Below are 16,669 nucleotides of genomic sequence, written 5' to 3' on the forward strand. Positions count from 1 at the left end.
CCAGTTCGGAGGACTGACTAACGAAGATCCTTACTCCCATCTCAAATCCTTTATTGAAATAGCCAATGCATTTCAACTCTCTGGTGTCTCCGAGGATGCACTAAGATAAAAAAATGTTTCCTTTTTCCCTCAGGGGCAATGCAAGGACTTGGCTAGATGCGCTTGAACCAAATTCTATCAACACATGGGCGGAACTGACGGAGAAATTTTTGGCAAAGTACCACACTTTGACCAAGAACGCAGACCTTCGAGAGGACATTGTGTCTTTTCGACAAAAGGAGAACGAAACAATTCAATAAGCTTGGGAGCGTTTTAAGGAATTACTGAGAAGATGTCCGAGCCATGGATTGCCCGCATGTGTGCAGATTGAACAGTTCTATAGAGGATTGGATCATTCATCGATAATGATGTTGAACAACGCAGCCAATGGCTCGTTGCTAGAAAAGTCGGTAAATGAGATCGTTGATATCTTAAACAAGATGACAAAGATTAATGACCAAGGCGAAATAGGAAGGTCATTACCACAGAAGCAAGTATAAGCCGGAGTCTTTGAGTTAGACACAATAGCTTCAATGCAAGCCCAAATGGCGGCTATGAACCAGATGTTAAAGCAGCTGATAATGGAGAAGAAAACCAAAACCACCATTTCGGCGATACCTGAACCTCTCATGTTTTACAAATTTTAGATATATCTTGTGTCTATTTGAAGGGATGAGATTCTCGGAGCGGAAGCGAATTTTCGTTGCTGATTTTAGGGATACAAAATCGAAATTGAAAGAGGGAAAATACAGGGGAAACCATTACCTTTGAAGAATTTTTCTTCTACGTTTCCCACGAACACCACCACTACGTCTTCCTCGCTATCCTCTTGGGTTTCGGGATCGTGCTTGTGGTAGCACCTTGATCGAAGAGAGGGAGAGATTGAGAGAGTTTTTTTTTTTCTTTTGAGAGAAATTGGATGGGAGTACTTTTTTTTTTGTTCTGTATCTCACTTCTTGTTCTGCTTCTCCAACACTTGGAGAGGAAGAAGAAGGGTGACGTGGGGTAACTCCCCACGTCACATCTCCTTCCACTCCTCTGCAATTTTGCAGGGGAGTTAATATTAATAATAATATTATTAATATTATTAATATTAATATATATATATATAATATATATAATAATATATATATAATAAGTAATATATATATAATTAATTAATCAAATTAATTAATATAATTAATTATTAATCCAATTAATAATTAATAAATATATATATACATAAATAATTAACACTTAATTATTTATAAAATTAGAATCATATTCTAAAACATTTCTCTCGTATAACCTATAGTTCTAATGTACATTTTATGCACATTATTTTTAACCTATAGTTTTAATATGAATCTTATTCATATTAATTTTATTTGAATCTCATTCAAATAATTTCTCTCATAATATATAGTTTTAATTTATAATTAACTATATATTATAATGTATCAATATACATATAATCCCTTAAGTAATTTGAACAATTCAAATTCTTCCAAAAACTTGATCCTCGTTTTACCCGTTATGAGCTAGCAAGGGGACCTAATGGACCTACAGATCCGAAGCTCCAACGATGCAAGATTAATCGGTCAAACTCATTGATCGAGTTAATCTAGATTCGTTAACTACGGGTCATTCCACTAAAGACCCGCAGTTGCACTCTTCTCACTGCAGAATGTTTTTGTGTCCATGGATATACGACCATTAATGACGAGTCAATCCTTCACGAGTGTTCATAACTCAAGTTGGGTCAAATTACCGTTTTACCCCTGAGTTACATCTTACTCCTTAAACACCACTGCTCCTCTAATGAACAACCCGGTTATGGTCCAACCAATAACCGGAAGTCCCTCTCGGCCAATGAGAGGGTGGGCCTCTTGTTCAAGTCCCGGAGTCAGCATTTAAGGGAACACTCATCTACTCCCCTAAAGTCGGGGAGGTGTGAATTCCATCTTGTGAAGTTATGTTCCCAGCTCCCCACTCGGTCTCGTCCCCAAAATGGTAGGAATATTGAGTCGGCGACTCGGGCCACTCTCACCCATACAGATAAAAGGACGAGCCCTCACGAGCAGGAGTCCATAACTCACTTAGGATTGAGAATGAGTTGTCTGGTCATCCTAAGAAATGGCAATCTATTAGTTAACGGTGTTACAACTAAAGATTGCCTATTTCGCGGTCCGGTCTTATACAAACTCATTCTATAGGATACCCCCACTCGCATGTCTCCACACGAACGACCTGGATCGAGTCGTCTGTAACCTTTACAGAGCGGGCCGTATCCATAGTGTTGCTAGGATAAGGTACCCAGCCTTATCCATATACTATAGACCCTTTAGGTTATTGACGGGACATTATCCATTCATATATCAGGGGTATATCAAATATATACCCCGTATATCAACTATATACCCAGTATATATACTGTCCCGATTACATCACAAATAACCTTGGATGTTTAGTTTATTGGATTTTGGATAATGCAAAGCTATGATTCAACAACAAATTTATTTAATAAAACTTTATTAAATAGACATTTGTTTTTACAAAATACAAACTACGAGTTTAGGGCAACACACCCAACATTATTGTGGTGATAACCACTTGTATGAGAATTGTCCAACTAATCCAGCATCTATTTTCGATGTATGTCAAGGTGCCCAGTGGAACTTCAATCTGTATTTGAACACTTACAACCCTGGATGGAGGCACCATCCAAACTTTTCTTGGAGTAACCAAGGAGTAGCTAGTAGTAGTGCGCAAGCACCCGCTCAACAATACAAACAAAATTACACTCCTCCTGGTTTTTCAACTTATTCGACGTCGCATCCACAACAATACAATCAATAAAGAGGTCAAAGTACTACTCAGCAAGGTGATAGCAACGCAAGTTTGGAGGCCATGATGAAAGAATTCATGACAAGAAGTGAAGCTTCAACGAAAGAGTTTATGATAAGAACTGATGCTGCGATAAGGAACTTGGAGATGCAAGTAGGGTAGATAGCAAATGACCAAAATCTAGACCCCAAGGTACATTGCCTGGACACACAGAACACCCAAAGCGAGATCGTGAGGGAAATAAGCACTGTAAGGCGGTTATCACAAGAAGCAGATTAAGTTATGAAGGACCCTCAATTCCAGCTGAAAGAACTGAGGCAGTTACACCTATTCCTGCATCCACCTCCAGTCCACAACAAGAAGAGAAAGTAGAACTCGTAAGTTCAGAAGAAAAAGGTAAAAAGGCGGATAAAGGTAAGCAAGTAGTGCCTAGCACTACTCCACAGGTAGGTAATATTAAGATTCCTCCACCTTTCCCCCAAAGGCTAGTTAAAAAGAATAAGGATAGTCATTTTAAGAAGTTCTTTGAGATTCTAAAACAGTTGCATATAAATATACCTCTCATAGATGCATTAGAACAAATGGCTAACTACACCAAGTTTTTAAAAGACATCATATCTAGGCATAAGAAGTTAGGTGAGCATGAGACAGTAACCTTAACAAAGTGTAGTAGTGATGCTCTAAGGAATCCATTGCCTGTTAAGTGTAAGGATCCAGGTAGTTTTACTATCCCTTGCTCAGTAGGAAGTAAGAACCTAGGAAGAGCATTGTGTGACTTAGGAGCAAGAATTAATCTTATGTCTCTTTCTGTCTTTAAAGAGTTAAATATAGGAGAAGCTCGTCCCACTACTGTCACTTTACAACTAGCTGATAGGTCCATAAAGAAACCGGAAGGAAAAATAGAAGATCTGCTTGTTAAAGTAGATGAGCTTATTTTTCCCATTGATTTCATAATTTTGGATTGTGAAGCAGATCTTGAGGTGTCGATGATTCTTAAGAGGCTGTTTTTAGCAACTGAAGATATGGTATTCAATGTTAGGAAAGGAGAGATCACTATGAAGGTCAATGATGAACAGGTAACCTTTAATGTCCTCGATGCGATGCTTCTCCCGGATGAAGTCGAGGAGTGCTCTACAATAGGGGCAATATGGAGGAACTCCAGCAAATGATGGTGCAAGACTTAGAAGCAGATTTGGAGGCCGCAGAAAAAGAAGCGGCACAATTTTGCCCCAATTTGAGCGTTTTGAGTTTTTGCAGCCAACTAGAGCGGATTTTAAGACCTTGCAACCTTCCATCATCAAACCTCCAGAATTGGAGAAAAACCCCTTACCTTCTCATTTAAAATATGCTTGTTTGGGTTTAAGCGATACTTTGCCCGTTATCATTTCTTCGTATTTGTCTAATGAACATGAATCTTTGCTTCAGTAGGTTTTATCTAAGTATAAGAGGGCTATTGGACGGACCATAGCGGACATAAGAGGAATTAGCCCTACATTTTGCATGCACAAAATCATCTTGGAGGAAGGAGCCACCAATTCTATCGAGTGCCAAAGGAGGCTTAACCCCAAAATGAAAGAGGTGGTCAAAAAGGAAATCATAAAATGGTTAGATGCTGGAGTGATCTTCCCCATCTCGGATAGCAGCTGGGTTAGCCCGGTTCAATGCGTTCCCAAGAAGGGTCGTATGACGGTGATTACAAACGATGACAACGAGTTGATCCCAACAAGAACGGTAACTAGTTGGAGAGTATGTATGGCTACCGTCGATTAAACAAGGTAACTCGAAAAGATGAAAAGACCATGTTCCATTACCCTTTATTTACCAAATATTTGATCGTCTTGCAGAGAAAGAGTGCTATTGTTTCCTAGATGGGTATTCTGGTTACAACCGGATTACAATAACTCCGGAAGACCAAGAAAAGACCATGTTCACATGTCCCTATAGGACATTTGCATTCCGGAGGACGCCGTTCGGTCTTTGTAATTCTCCCGCTACCTTCCAGAGATGCATGACCGCTATTTTCTCTAACATGATAGAAAGCACGGTAGAGATATTCATGGATGATTTTTCTGTGTTTGGTGAGTCGTTTGATGTTTGTTTAGAGAACTTAGAGAATGTTTTAAAAAGATGTGAAGAGACTAACCTCGTGCTTAATTGGAAGAAGTGCCATTTTATGGTAAGTAAAGGTCTAGTCCTAGGTCGCAGAATTTCAGAAAAAGGAATTGAGGTCGATAGGGCCAAAATAGATATGATTAAACTACCCCCTACCACACTGTAAAAGGTGTTAGAAGTTTCTTAGGACACGTGGGTTTTTATCGTTGTTTTATAAAAGATTGTGCGAAAATTTCTGAACCCTTGTGTCAGTTGTTGGAAGTGGATCGACCCTTTGTTTTTTATGAACATTGTTTGAAAGCTTTTGAGACACTTAAGAATGCACTTAACTCAGCACCTTGTTGGGTGTGTTGCCCTAAACTCGTAGTTTGTATTTTGTAAAAACAAATGTCTATTTAATAAAGTTTTATTCAATAAATTTGTTGTTGAATCATAGCTTTGCATTGTCCAAAAGTATATAAACTAAACATCCAAGGTTATTTTTTATGTAATCGGGACAGTATATATACTGGGTATATAGTTGATATACGGGGTACATAATTGATATACCCCTGATATATGAATGGATAATGTCCCGTGAATAACCTAAAGGGTCTATAGTATATGGATAAGGCTGGGTACCTTATCCTGGCAACACTATGGATACGGCCCGTTCTGTAAAGGTTACAGACGACTCGATCCAGGTCGTTCGTGTGGAGACATGCGAGTAGGGGTATCCTATACAATGAATTTCTATAAGGCCGGACCGCGAAATAGGCAATATTTAGATGTAACACCGTTAACTAATAGATTGTCATTTCTTAGGATGACCAGGTAACTCATTCTCAATACTGAGTGAATTATAGACTCCTGCCCGTGAGGGCTCGTTCTTTGATCTGTATGGGTGAGAGTGGCCCGAGTCGCCGACTCAACATTCCTACCATTTTGGGGACGAGACAGAGTGGGGAGCTGGGAACATAACTTCACAAGATGGAATTCACTCCTTCCCGACTTTAAGGAAGTAGGTGAGTGTTCCCTTAAATGCTGACTCCGGGACTTGAACAAGGGGCCCCACCCTCTCATTGGCCGAGAGGGACTTCCGGTTATTGGTTGGACCATAACCGGGTTGTTCATTAGAGGAGCAGTGGTGTTTAAGGAGTAAGATGTAACTCAAGGGTAAAACGGTAATTTGACCCAACTTGAGTTACAAACACTCGTGAAGGATTGACTCGTCATTAATGGTCGTATATCCATGGACACGAAAACATTCTGCAGTGAGAAGAGTGCAACTGCGGGTCTTTAGTGGAATGACCCGTAGTTAACGAATATAGATTAACTCGGTCAATGAGTTTGACCGATTAATCTTGCATTGTTGGAGCTTCGGATCTGTAGGTCCATTAGGTCCCCTTGCTAGCTCATAACGGGTAAAACGAGAATCAAATATTTGGAAGAATTTGAATGGTTCAAATTACTTAACGGATTATATGTATATTGATACATTATAATATATAGTTAATTGTAAATTAAAACTATATATTATGAGAGAAATTATTTGAATGAGATTCAAATAAAATTAATATGAATGAGATTCATATTAAAACTATAGGTTAAATACAATGTGCATAAGATGTTCATTAAAACTATAGGTCATACGAGAGAAATGTTTTAGAATATGATTCTAATTTTGTAATAAATAATTAAGTGTTAATTATTTATGTTTATATATATTTTTTAATTATTAATTGGATTAATAATTAATTATATTAATTAATTTGATTAATTAATTTTATATATATATTAATTATTATATATATATATATTATTATATATATATTTTAATTATTATTATTATATGTATTATATATATATTAATATTAATATTAATATTAATATTAATAATATTAATAATATTATTATTAATATTAACTCCCCTGCAAAATTGCAGGGGAGTGGGAGGTGTTGTGACGTGGGGAGTTCTTCTTCTTCTCCAAGTATTGGAGAAGCAGAAGAGGAAGGTCACACAGAACAAAAAAAAAGTATCTCCCAACGATTTCTCTCAAAATTCTCTCAATTTCTCCATCTCTTCGATCAAGGTGCTACCACAAGCACGATCCCGAGACCCAAGAGGATAGCGAGGAAGATCCGGTGGTGGTGTTCGAGGGGAATTCACTGAAGAAACGTTCTTCAAAGGTTTACCCTGTATTTTCTTCTTCAAAACTCGATTTTGTATCCCGAAAATCAGCAACGAAAATCCGTTTCCGCTCCGGGATTGACATCCCTTCAATTGGTATCACACCTATCATAATTGAACCAGATTGGAACTTGCCATTTGAACTAATGTATGATGCAAGTGATTTTGCTGTAGGTGTGATGTTGGGTCAACGAAAAGGTAAAGTTCTTCATCCTGTTTATTATGTAAGTAAAACTTTGAATAGTAGTCAGTTGAACTATAGTGTGACTGAGACAGAACTTTTGGCTATTGTTATCGCTTTTGATAAGTTCCGTTCATATTTGATTGGGACTAAGGTGATAGTGTTTACTGATCATTCTGCACTTAAATACTTGTTTGCTAAAAAAGAAGCTAAGTCTAGGTTGATTAGATGGATCTTGTTGCTACAAGAGTTTGACTTATAGATAAAAGATAGAAAAGGAATAGAAAACCAAGTAGCGGATCATCTATCTAGGCTAGAGTCTTCTTTGCAGCATGATAGTTGTGAGATTGAAGAGCATTTTGTGGATGGGTATCTTTTAGCTATTTCTGAAGTCCCTTAGTATGTTGATTATGTGAACTATCTGGTTAGCAAAATAATTCCTAATGATTTGAGTAAGCACCAGATAAAGAACTTCTTTCATGATGTTAGGTTTTATAGATGTAATGAACCTTTCTTGTTTAAACTAGGACCTAACAATATTCTTCGCAGGTGTGTTGCTGAGCATGAACAGAAGGAGCTTCTAGAGGCATGCCACAAATCACCATATGGTGGGCATTTTGCTGGATGTAAGACTACAGCAAAGGTCTTCAAAAGTGACCGTTGTCAAAGATTAGGTAACTTGACAAGGAAACATGAGATGCCCTTAAACCCAATATTGGAAGTTGAACTTTTCGATGTTTGGGGCATCGACTTCATGGGTCCGTTCCCACCTTCATTCGGTAAGAATTACATTCTCTTGGCTGTTGATTATGTCTCGAAATGGGTTGATGCTTTGGCCACCATTACTAACGATGCCAAGGTAGTTTATCTCTTTTCGCAAAAGTTTATCTTCACTAGATATGGTACACCTAGATTGTAACGCCCCGAGTCCCTCAGGTTAGTTAGTCTCGAATCAGGAGATTTTTCATTTAATTTCTAAACTAATTGTTAATTAAATTTATACATATTTATCGGGCTCTAAACTCCAATTAAATTTATATTTACCGGACTTCGGGTAGTGGGTCTTGTTTTAAGATGGAATGGATTTCTTTTCTCTTGGGCTTGGACTTGTTGGGCCTTTATTGGGTTTAGTTGGTTTTAAAACAAAGGAAAAGAGGAAAAAGAAAACAAAACTTCACCTTCTTCTTCTCTCCTCCCTTGTTGCCCTAGCTGTCACCCACCTCTCTTCTTCTTCTTGTTCACCGGCGACCACACCTCACGGCGGCGACGGAAGCGGCGGCGCCTCCTCGAAACAGCAGCAGCGGCGGCCGGCGACCACACCCGTAGCAGCAGCAACGGCGGCATCTGTAGCAGCAGCAGCAGCGGCGCGACTTCCCCGACGTCCTGGTGATCTATAGCAGCTGCGGCGCACGGCGAACGGGTCGTTACAGCGGCGAACCGGCAGCGCACGACGAACGGGTCAGATCCGCGGCGAACCTCGACGACCTGCTGCTACGATCCGACAAACAGCAACTCCAGCGACGGGATTTGTGCGTTACAGCAGCGTTTAGGACGTTTGGCGGTGACCCACATCCGTTCAAAGCTCGATTTAGGCTACCCACACCTTGGCGAGCTAGATCTAGGTGACCCACACCTATACGAAGTCGGTTTTGGTGGTAATGAGTCATTTGAACCCTTTTAGATTTGATTTCGAAGGCTAAATAGTGTACGTAACTTGCTGTATTTTTCTGTTTTAGTGCTTAGGTGTGAGGTCGACGCAAAACTTAAGGGCGCGGTTGTGAGTAAGTAGACAAGGGGCGTGTGCGTGCGTTAATTTATGTTAAATGGTCTCTAATGTGCTGGTTTTGTGGCGTTTAATATTAATTTTGTTACGTCATTGTGCTAAATAACTCTCGTTGTGTAATTGGTATACTTGGAGTAGTGTTGGATATATGTCGGTGAAAATGGTGAGGTTTCTGTTTGCTAAACTGTTGAGTATTGCTGTGGAAATGTTTATTGTCTGAATATGCAAGAGTTGTTCGGCGTATCTTGTGCGTTATTATACGTAGTAATGCTTGTTGAATATTGATGCTGGATATTAAGTGTTTTGGGTGAACTGTATCGAACTCCAATGGTTTAAAATTTGTTTGGGTTATGCTTTGTTGCGACGAAACTCATTGTGGAGCCGTTGTTAAGAAAAGTTATATTGTGAGAGCATGATTGGTTTATTATTTCATTATTAGAATGTTGTTTATGTTGTGGAAGCATGCTGAATTGTATTTGTGAGTTGAAAGATGCAGGGGTAATAGCTTAAGAAAGTATATAGTTAGACTCTGGTGAGAGTTGGATTCTTTGAGGAAATGAATGAGTGAGTGTCAGGGCCTCGGGTATAAATGGTCGGGGGCTGATACGTCACTAATTGAGTATCGAGGCCTCGGGTAAAAACGGTCGAGGGTCGATATGAGGAGTCCTTTGGAAGGAAGGCTAGGCCTTGGGTAAAAATGGTCAAGGGCCAATAGAGGGTGAAGTCATCGGGGCCTCGGGTAAAAATGGTCGAAGGCCGATGCAGCAGTGTCGGAGCTCTGGGTAAAAATGGTCGAGGGCCGATGCAGCAGTGTCGGAGCTCTGGGTAAAAATGGTCAGGGGCCGACTCTACTCGAAGGAGTTAACTGTGGAAGGCTAGGATAGCTGTGATAAGCGTAGAGGTGCTTGAGTTGTTAGGGAGACTAGAGGTTGGTAGTTAGCGTGTTCCTGGTAGTGGTTGTCACCAAATTTTATGGAATATGTCTATGTTTGAATGCATAATGTGTTGAAAGGCATGACTATGAATGTTTCATGATTTAATTGAGCATGATATGTGTGTGTGGTTGGTGAGGGCTACTTGCAGAGTATATTTTATATACTCATCCCCCCTCTACAATGATTGTTTCAGGTGAAGGACTCGTGGGCGACGTGGTAATGAGACGGAGGAGACATGACGAGCAAGGACCATAGGCTGCTTAGTCACTCTTGCTTAGTTTAAGTTATTAGTTAAGACCTTATGTTATGGTCAATAAACTATTTGTTCGTATTTGAATAATTGGGAGGTTCCCACTTGTTATTGATTTTATTTCAGGATAGGTGTCTATCTTAGTTCTCTACCATTCATTGAGTTTTGCTTAGTTTGAATAATCAAATTGCCCCGTGAGGTTGTCCACGGATGTTGTTGATCGATATTCTATGAAATTGATGTATTGTTGAATTGACCAGAGGTGGAACTTGATTTTATATAACTGTTGCATAGGGAGTTGGCATCATGCGTGTTTATGCAAGGATATGCACAACAGTGTATTTCAGATTGCAGCTAGAACTCGGCCTCCGGACGGAGCTGAACACTTGGGCGGACCTGCACAAAAAGGTGAGCACTCCGACGATCAAGTCAGTATAGGTCGGATTCCCAGTTTAGTTCGAGGTCAGAAATCATCCTACCTGATCGTGGAGTGAAGTCCTCTACTTATGGGTGGTAGTCCCGCTAATCTCGCAACGGTTACCACCCGGTAATCTCGGGACCGTCGGTTACACCCGGTAATTTCGGGACCGACGCTTATACCCGATAATCACGCCGTTGGCAGTAGTTCACATCGGCCCCCACCGAACTTCCCGGTAGGTCGGACCTCGGCCAGGTTCACCTCGGCCCTCATACTTAGCATCTGTCAACGCTAGTGGTGGTGATCTCGGCCGTCCGAGTTGGGCATGACTCATGAGTCATCTTGGAGCACCAATAGGGGTCCTCCACGTGTCCAGGGTATTCCCTTCCCCAAACAATGCGTTTGGGGTTGAGTTTAATCAGTTGGGTAGTTAACGTGACCTAGTAGTGTGGGGGAAATTCTGGGTCGTTACATAGATGCTTGATTAGTAATGAGGGTACGCACTTTTTGAATAGGGCAGTAAGTAATTTGCTTAAAAAGTTTAACATTCAACATAAGATTGCTACTGCATATCACCCTCAAACTAATGGACTAGCGGAGGTATCAAATATGGCAATAAAGTCAATTTTAGAGAAGTTCGTGAATGTAAATAGGAAGGACTGGGCTATTAAACTTGATGATGCTTTGTGCGCGTATAGAACTGCTTATAAAACTCCATTAGGCATGTCCCCATATCGCATTGTTTTTGGTAAAGCACGTCATCTTCCGTTAGAATTAGAACATAGAGCATATTGGGCTACGTGGAAACTAAATTTTGATTATGTTGCTGCAGGTGAAGCGAGATTGCTCCAGTTACATGAGTTGGATGAATTTTGTCAGTTTTCTTATGAGAATGCCAAGATGTACAAAGAACAAACCAAAAAGTGGCATGATAAAAAGATAATGGACAAGAATTTAGAACCTGGAAACTTATTTTTGCTATTTAACTCTAGATTAAAATTGTTTCCAGGTAAGCTTAAGTCTAGATGGTCGGGCCCATTCGTAGTTGAACATGTTTATCCACATGGAGCGGTGGATTTAAAGGGTTCCAAAGGTAATATCTTTAAGGTAAATGGACATGGGGCAAGAAATATTATGGTGAGTATATTGACAGAGGTAAAACCTCTATAGTACTGAAAGACCCGTGAGAAAATAGTGGAAACAGTCCCTCGGACAGTTTGAGGGGGGTTTTTATGTAAAATATTTTTTTGTCTTCTTTTTGCGAAATTTTTACATTTCTATAAAGTTTTTTTTTGTAGATTCCAAATCTAATTTTTGTTTTTGCATTTGAATTTTGCAGGATCAAGATCTGACCCTCGTCAAATTGCGCCAGACGCAATTTAAGAAAAAAATGATTTTTTTTTTGAGTTATGGATTAGGGATTTCGTGGCTTTATGTGGGTTATGCTTAAATGTGCTTTTGGTTGTTTTTAAATCAAAAAGAGGCCCAATTTTAAACCCAATTATGTTTTTAATATGTTTAAAACATAAAACAAAAGTCCTAGGATTTCAAAACACCCCATTCACGATTTTCATCAAGATTTTCTCATTTGTTTTCAGATCTTCTCTCAAGAAATCTCAAAAAATCTAAAAGTCTCTTTCATCTCTCTCTTTTTCGGCACATTTAGGGTTTATTGGAGGGATTTTTGTTGTTGATTGTGAAGCAAGGTCAAGAACCATGGAAGTTCATCTTCCTCCAAGCCACACGAGAAGGATAAGGAGAAGGAGAAGAAGAGAGTGTTGTTGCCTCCACCAACTAAACCGGGGTATGATTCCTCTTTAAGATTTCTCATGAAAAATTAGTTTTTGATGCTAAGGAACAAAGAAGAAAATATGAGGAAGCTATAAGAATGAACCCTAGGAGAAATCTATCCATAGGTGGTACAAATTTTGAAAAAATCAATATGGAATCTCGTGATGCTAGGGTTAATAAAGAAGGTTCTAGTGAGAAGAAATTAGAAGGTACTAGTAAAGTCTATCTTCGAAAAAATCAATCTCTAGAGGAAAAAGGTGTTGTTTTAGATGAAGAAATTGCTAAACTTCATGAGAGAGCAGAGATGTTCAGTAAAAATAACGAAATTAGGGATAAAGAGAATGTGATGGTTTATGCGAAAATTGAGGAACTAAACATAAAATTGCAAGAATTCATGGAAAACTCAAAGAAAGTGAGTGAGGAGATTCAACTTGAGTTAAATAGCATGAGTATACATTGTAGGGTGAATCTTTCTCAAGATAACCCCGTTTCCAAGTCTTTAGAACTGTGTATCCCTCCCCCTCTTTCCACTACTATTGCTGTGCATGTTGAAGGTTAAAAACAGGTTAGTGGGGACTCAGAACATGACATGGAGCCCTTGGAGCATTCAGATTCGGCCACGGTCGAAATTCAGTGCCAAATTGCGCCTGACATAATTTTGGATGAGACTCCATCGGCCACTCTACAAAGTATTTTGTCTCCATCTTTTCCAGATCCTAACTTGACTAAAAAGCCTCTAGTTTTTTTTATGATTCAGAGCAGGAAAGGACAATGCCGAAAATTGCCGAAATTTTGGTGGCGTTGAATGAAGCAAGGGGAGAAGATCCATTAGAGGATGATGGAAACAGTGGAATTGAATGTTGATGGAGAGGATGAAGATCTTGGAGAATTACCCCAAGAAGTGCATGGAGATGAGTTTGAAGAGGAAGAAGAAAATGACGATATCTCTCAATATGAAGTGAGAGTACGAACTCTGGTGCACGAATCTCAGCAAGATGATGAAGAGTCCCTTGCACAAGAGCAAGAAGGAACATCTGGTCCTGTGGATGTACCTAGTGAGCCATGGAGGAATCATCTTCCTCTTCTTCACAAGGTAAAACCTCTTCTTTGTCGAGTTTGAATGTTTCTGACCCAAATTTTATTGCTACTGCAGGGACTTCAGATGAGGAGGTGAGCTTGGCCGAAGTGGTGAAGAAAACACAAAAGAAGAAAAAAGTGGCAGAAATTGCGCTAGGCCAAGGACCCGAGCCGCTGTAGCATGTTTGGTTGCCCAAAAAGAAGCTGAGATTGGTCCATCTAAAAAAGCCAAGAGGGCTAGGGTGCAAAGAGGGGTAGAAGAGCCACTTGAGGAGGCCAACAAAGAGGAGCCGAATTCTATCGAACAAACACCATCAAAAGTAAAAAAGGTGAGATTGGAAGTAAGGAGGTCCAACTTCACAACATGTGATATCCTCCTTGAGAGGGGTGTTGATGAGGCACAAGAGCCCGTGTTAGAATATGTTAGGAGAAGGCTTGTGGAGAATGGTTGGGAGTCGTCGTTTGCCTCAACTACGCGTGTATCCGAGGCCTTGGTGAAAGAGTTTTACACTGCCATCAATCCAAACCGAGGGGATGTGGTGAGAGTACGGGGTAAAGTAGTAAAATTCTCCCCTTCCATTATTAATACTCACTAAGGTTTGTTGGATGTTTTTAATGCCATAGGTAATGAGATTTTTGGTGCATCCATCAGATGAGCAAGTGGAGGAGGCGCGTAGGCTTATTTGTAGACCACATAAGACATGGACCTTCTCAACCACGGGGAAGCTTTCCTTAAGGCCTATTGACATCAATGAGCAAGCGAGGGTTTGGACGTATGTCGTGAAGAACCGGTTGATACCCACTTCTCACAATTCCTCCATTAAGCGCAATAGGGCGATGATGGTGTACATCCTAATGAATGGCATTAAGTTCAACTTTGGGGAGCTCATAAGAAACGAGATACGGAGTTGTTCGGAGAAAATGGTAGGTCCACTAGTTTTTCCTGGACTAATAACTGAGTTATGCTTGCAGGCGGGGATGGAGGCCGATGATGCTAATGTTGTGATGCCCAAGAAGTTGTTCACATCCCTTAGGAGAGTTTGAGGGTATTCCATTGTTCGAGAGGAAGATTCTCCCATTACCACTGCGGATCCTGAGACCCGAGGGGTGGTGGCTAGGGAGCAATATGATGAGCTTAGGTACAAGTACGAGCTTCTTTTGGTTACTCAACGTGCCACATGTGAGTTCCTCAAGAAGATATACGGTGATGAAGCACCTTCGTTCCCCGATGAGCTTGAGGCCGATTTACCATCTTCTTTCCATCTTCCTACCGATTCCACCGATGATGAGTCTTCCGATGATGAATAGGGGAATATCTCTCTCTCTTTGCTTTGATATTTGGATCTAGATTTTGTATGTTAGGTTGTTTAGTTTAGGTTGTTTACATTAGTTTGCATATTAGGTTGTGTAGGTTGTTTTTTCTTTTAGTTTGCGTGATAGGTTGTTTAATCTTAGTTTTTGTTTTAGGTTAGTTGTTGGGATGTTGTGCTGTTAGAAAGGTACATACGTTGTGTTTTTGCATATGTTTAAAGTTCAAAGCTTACATGCTTCCTTGTTCTAGCTACTAGCTTGTCCTTGGCTTTTTCAATTCGTCTTTTCTAACCTCTCAACATGTTCATCTTTTAATGAAATGCTTTCATTTGTTCTTTGTTTTTGTATCATGTCGATGAGGATTCTTAAGGGCATGAATAGGTTAGATTTCCTAGTTTTATGATCAAGTCATAAGTAATTTTCCATTCTTTTTGTTTTGGTTATAAAACTGTGTTATGCTTCTTTTTGTTTTGAAATCTTAACTTTTTCATTGCTTTGGAAGTCCTTGTCTTTTTTGTGCCAAAATTTTGCATCTCTCAAAATTTCTTTCCCCAGTGGGACACTGTTTCCCTTAGGTTTTGGGGGGACAGTGTGTGTCTTTTTGTTTAAGAAAGAACATGCTTTTTACATTTCGAAAAAGTGTCAATAAGAGGAAAAAAAAGAGTCATATGCAAGAAAATTTTTTCAAAAGAAAGAGTATGAAAAAGAGTCATAAAATAAGAAAAGCAAGTCAGAAAAGAATCTTGAGAGAAAATAAGAGTGGGGGAAAGAAAAGAAAAAGTGAGAGTAAGAAAAGAGTGGTAAGAAACATGAGAGGAAAAAAAATGCACTTATTTTCGCGAGTCCCACTATAGACATTCATTTTCTTTAAATGGATGGCGTTAGAATGTTGGAGGGTAGTAGTCTACATATTATGGTGACTTCGTGGAAACCATTGTCGACATCATTGTATGCCGAGTTGCTACCTAACGAGATTCTATGAGTGGTTGTGGTTTGAAACCGATGTTAGTGTGTTGAAAACCTCAGGGGCGAGTAGCTGGTCTATGTGTCTTTTTGAATGTAAAACTTTTTGAATCAAAACGGAAGTGTATATATTCCTTGGTTTTGTGTTTTAGAAAAGAAGAAGATTTAGAATCATTTTTATTTTCAAAACAAAGGATGGTTTATGGTTTGTTGGCTTGAGATTAAAGTTAGGATGTTTAGCTTGTGGAACCTTTCCTGAGACTTATATGGTTCATTAACTTAGAACATTTTGATTGTTGATCATTCATCTTTCTAGCATGTTGATTAATTTAGATTCGTTGTTGTTGTTTTTGCTTGAGGACAAGCAAATGGCTAAGTTTGGGGGTGTGTTAGGGTTGACTTTTTTACTGACGAAACATGTGTCAGTAGCTCTATTTGACCACGTTCTTGACCCCTTTCTCATTATTATTTGCCAAAAAGGACTACATATTCTTAAAGTAGAATATGCATAGATTATTTCAACATAAAAGTCAAACTATGGTACTTTAGCAAAAATATGAGATAAATCTGGTCAAAGTTGGAAGAAAATAACAGAATTCTGTTTTTGCAGAATTGCGCCCAGCGCATTTTTGGAGGGCAAAATGTCAAAACACACCTTTTGATTAATGAAGGGCAAGGAGGACATTTCCCACATGTTCAAAACCGTGAGTCTAAGTCCAAATAAGGTGGTTAGGTGAATCTCAACCCTTTTCCACCTAAAATGTAGGGGAATTTCAACAAACCTATGGTACTATAAAAGGGAGCCATCCATCT

At 39.4% G+C, this 16,669-nt stretch overlaps 1 protein-coding gene and 1 non-coding gene across 2 annotated transcripts; one reads left to right on the plus strand and one right to left on the minus strand.

Moving 5' to 3' along the window:
• Positions 1 to 242: 242 nt before the first annotated feature.
• LOC148208974 (small nucleolar RNA R71) lies at positions 243 to 349 on the minus strand. The gene has a single exon (XR_015787492.1). It is a non-coding gene; the product is annotated as a small nucleolar RNA R71 (small nucleolar RNA).
• Positions 350 to 3,446: 3,097 nt separating this feature from the next.
• On the plus strand, positions 3,447 to 4,034 carry LOC111024002 (uncharacterized). The gene has a single exon (XM_022301552.1). It carries the CDS (start codon positions 3,447 to 3,449, stop codon positions 4,032 to 4,034), a length of 588 nt encoding a protein of 195 aa, XP_022157244.1.
• The last annotated feature ends 12,635 nt before the right edge of the window (positions 4,035 to 16,669 follow it).

The sequence above is a fragment of the Momordica charantia genome (genome assembly GCF_013281855.1).
Source record: "Momordica charantia cultivar OHB3-1 chromosome 9 unlocalized genomic scaffold, Mcharantia_2.0 BLBB01000009.1, whole genome shotgun sequence".
Taxonomy (NCBI): domain Eukaryota; kingdom Viridiplantae; phylum Streptophyta; class Magnoliopsida; order Cucurbitales; family Cucurbitaceae; genus Momordica; species Momordica charantia.

Excerpts from the sequence above, each read along its gene's own strand:
- LOC111024002 (XM_022301552.1), top strand. The coding sequence starts at position 3,447 with ATGGCTAACTACACCAAGTTTTTAAAAGACATCATATCTAGGCATAAG.